A 2,165-nucleotide genomic window follows, 5' to 3' on the forward strand; every position below is an offset into this window, starting at 1 on the left:
TTGGTGCAAATTATCTAAAACTTGAAAATTAAATTAAAGATTTAATTAGTAAATATTTATGTATGTAACATTTTATAACTCTTAAGATTATGAGAAATGTTCTATTCATTATAGATTTTATAAAAAAAAATTATAAATTAATATAATTTGATGCGGTACCTCAAATTATAATTTTTTTATTATTTAAAGTAGATTTGGTGTACTACATTAAGCTATATTAGTTTATGAATTTACTTTTAATGATATATCTTTTTAGATCTAGCACTTCTTAAAAGAAGTAAAAAGTTGAGTGTTAAGTTTTAAAAAATATAATAAAAAATTCGTAAATTAACATAATTTGTTATATTTATATTATAATAAAAAATAATCATAATTTTAATGTTATGCGGTATAGTTAACTTGTAGAGAATAATTCATTATTCTTTAGATATACAAGCATTTGTCAATAAAAAAGTATAGAGAAATATTTTAACCACAAATAAATTATATAAAAATAAATTTATAAATTAATATGACTTGATGTGACAGGTTAGATTATAAAGTTACTTTTAGTATAAATTAGATCTAACGAATCATATAAAACCACATCAGTTTATAGATAAATAATACTAGATATAATTATGAGTTATACAAGTGTCGTGTAATTCTTTTTAAAAAAAAAATAAAGTTTACTATTAAAAAAGTTATTATTTTTATATAAATCTCATATTTACTTTTTTTTTTTTTTTAAAAAGAAAGTGCGACCTCTGTAAATTCTATGACTTCAAATATAATTTCTTAATAATTTAATTACCAGCATTAGCCGCGGATCCGGATCAATTGGGCATTGATGACTCTGAACAAATGTGATCTGACGGTGGTAAAAGCATAAAAGTGAGGAGCGCATACTCGTGAGATCTTCGAAAGCGAAAAGAATATAGAGGATGGTTCCATGTGGCAACCAGGAAGCTGTTGAAACCGAAGTTACTCTTCCTAGTTCCTTCGTTTGTACATTCCCCCATTCCTCTCCTCTTTCTATATATATCCTTCCACTGCCTCTTCCACTCTCAACTCAATCTTCCAAAATTAAAACACTTCCCTCAAAGCTCTTCCTAGCTTTCTCTGTTTTAAGCGATTCTGTTCTTCCAGAAGATCTGTAGCTCTATCCATGGCGACCTCTTACGAAGATGTTTCTTCTGCTCTGCAGTTCATCAAGCTTCACTTGCTTGGTGAGGTATCCCCTGTGCCTCTGCCCTGCCTATCTAATTCAGACAATGAGATTTCGTCCTTTGAATCTTGTTCTCAAACTTCGGGTTCCATGCCAGTCTCCGACTTTTTCAGCTACAACGACCTCTTCGAGTTTCCGAAAATTATGGACCTCACTGCGCCTATATCCCTCGATTCTAATAATGATTTCTTCGAATCCGAATCCAAACCCAATTCCCAAACTTCGACCTCCTACTCCCCCCAATCAATCGGCAATTGCTTCGCATTCGAATCGAGACCGCAAACGAACAGAACGAAACCTTCTCTGATGATCTCGCTCCCGATCAAAAGCACCACCAAGTTGCTCCAATTCGACGATCATAATCACCAGCCGGATCCATCATCGGTCCCGTCTGTGGTGCAAAACGAGAGTTTGGAAGGGAAAAAGCACTACAGAGGGGTCCGACGAAGGCCTTGGGGCAAGTACGCAGCGGAGATCCGAGATCCTAACCGGCGCGGCTCGCGTGTATGGCTCGGGACCTTCGACACGGCTATAGAAGCCGCAAAGGCCTACGACCAAGCCGCGTTCAAACTCCGCGGCTCGAAAGCCATACTCAACTTCCCACTCGAAGCCGGGAAGTCGGAGACAATGAAAAAGGTCGACGGGAGAAAACGATATCGCGTGGAGGAGGAAGAGGTAGTTGTCCTTAAGAAGGAGAGGTTGATGGAAACGGAGGACAGTGCCAGTGCTTCTTCCTCGAGGAATATCCCATTGACGCCGTCAAATTGGACGGCGGTATTGGACGGTGATCTTGAAGGGATTTTTAACGTTCCGCCGCTGTCTCCTCACCCGCCATTTGGTTATTCACAGCTTATGGTCATATGATCAGTACTTATTTGATTACGGAATTCTGTTTATAATGTGTATGCTAAGGTTTTTCAAAAGGAGAAGCTGATTGATAATATTATTTGATGGAAAA

The 2,165-nt window shown here is 36.5% G+C and overlaps 1 protein-coding gene across 1 annotated transcript; it reads left to right on the plus strand.

Moving 5' to 3' along the window:
• The first annotated feature begins 1,032 nt into the window (after positions 1-1,032).
• Positions 1,033-2,165, plus strand: LOC121235791 (ethylene-responsive transcription factor 5-like). Its single transcript, XM_041132209.1, has one exon. The coding sequence runs from the start codon at positions 1,148-1,150 to the stop codon at positions 2,069-2,071; it is 924 nt and encodes a 307-aa protein (XP_040988143.1). The 5' UTR covers positions 1,033-1,147; the 3' UTR covers positions 2,072-2,165.

The sequence above is a fragment of the Juglans microcarpa x Juglans regia genome, chromosome 6D (assembly GCF_004785595.1).
Source record: "Juglans microcarpa x Juglans regia isolate MS1-56 chromosome 6D, Jm3101_v1.0, whole genome shotgun sequence".
NCBI lineage: Eukaryota > Viridiplantae > Streptophyta > Magnoliopsida > Fagales > Juglandaceae > Juglans > Juglans microcarpa x Juglans regia.

Coding starts and splice junctions, on each gene's coding strand:
- LOC121235791 (XM_041132209.1), top strand. CDS start 1,148: ATGGCGACCTCTTACGAAGATGTTTCTTCTGCTCTGCAGTTCATCAAG.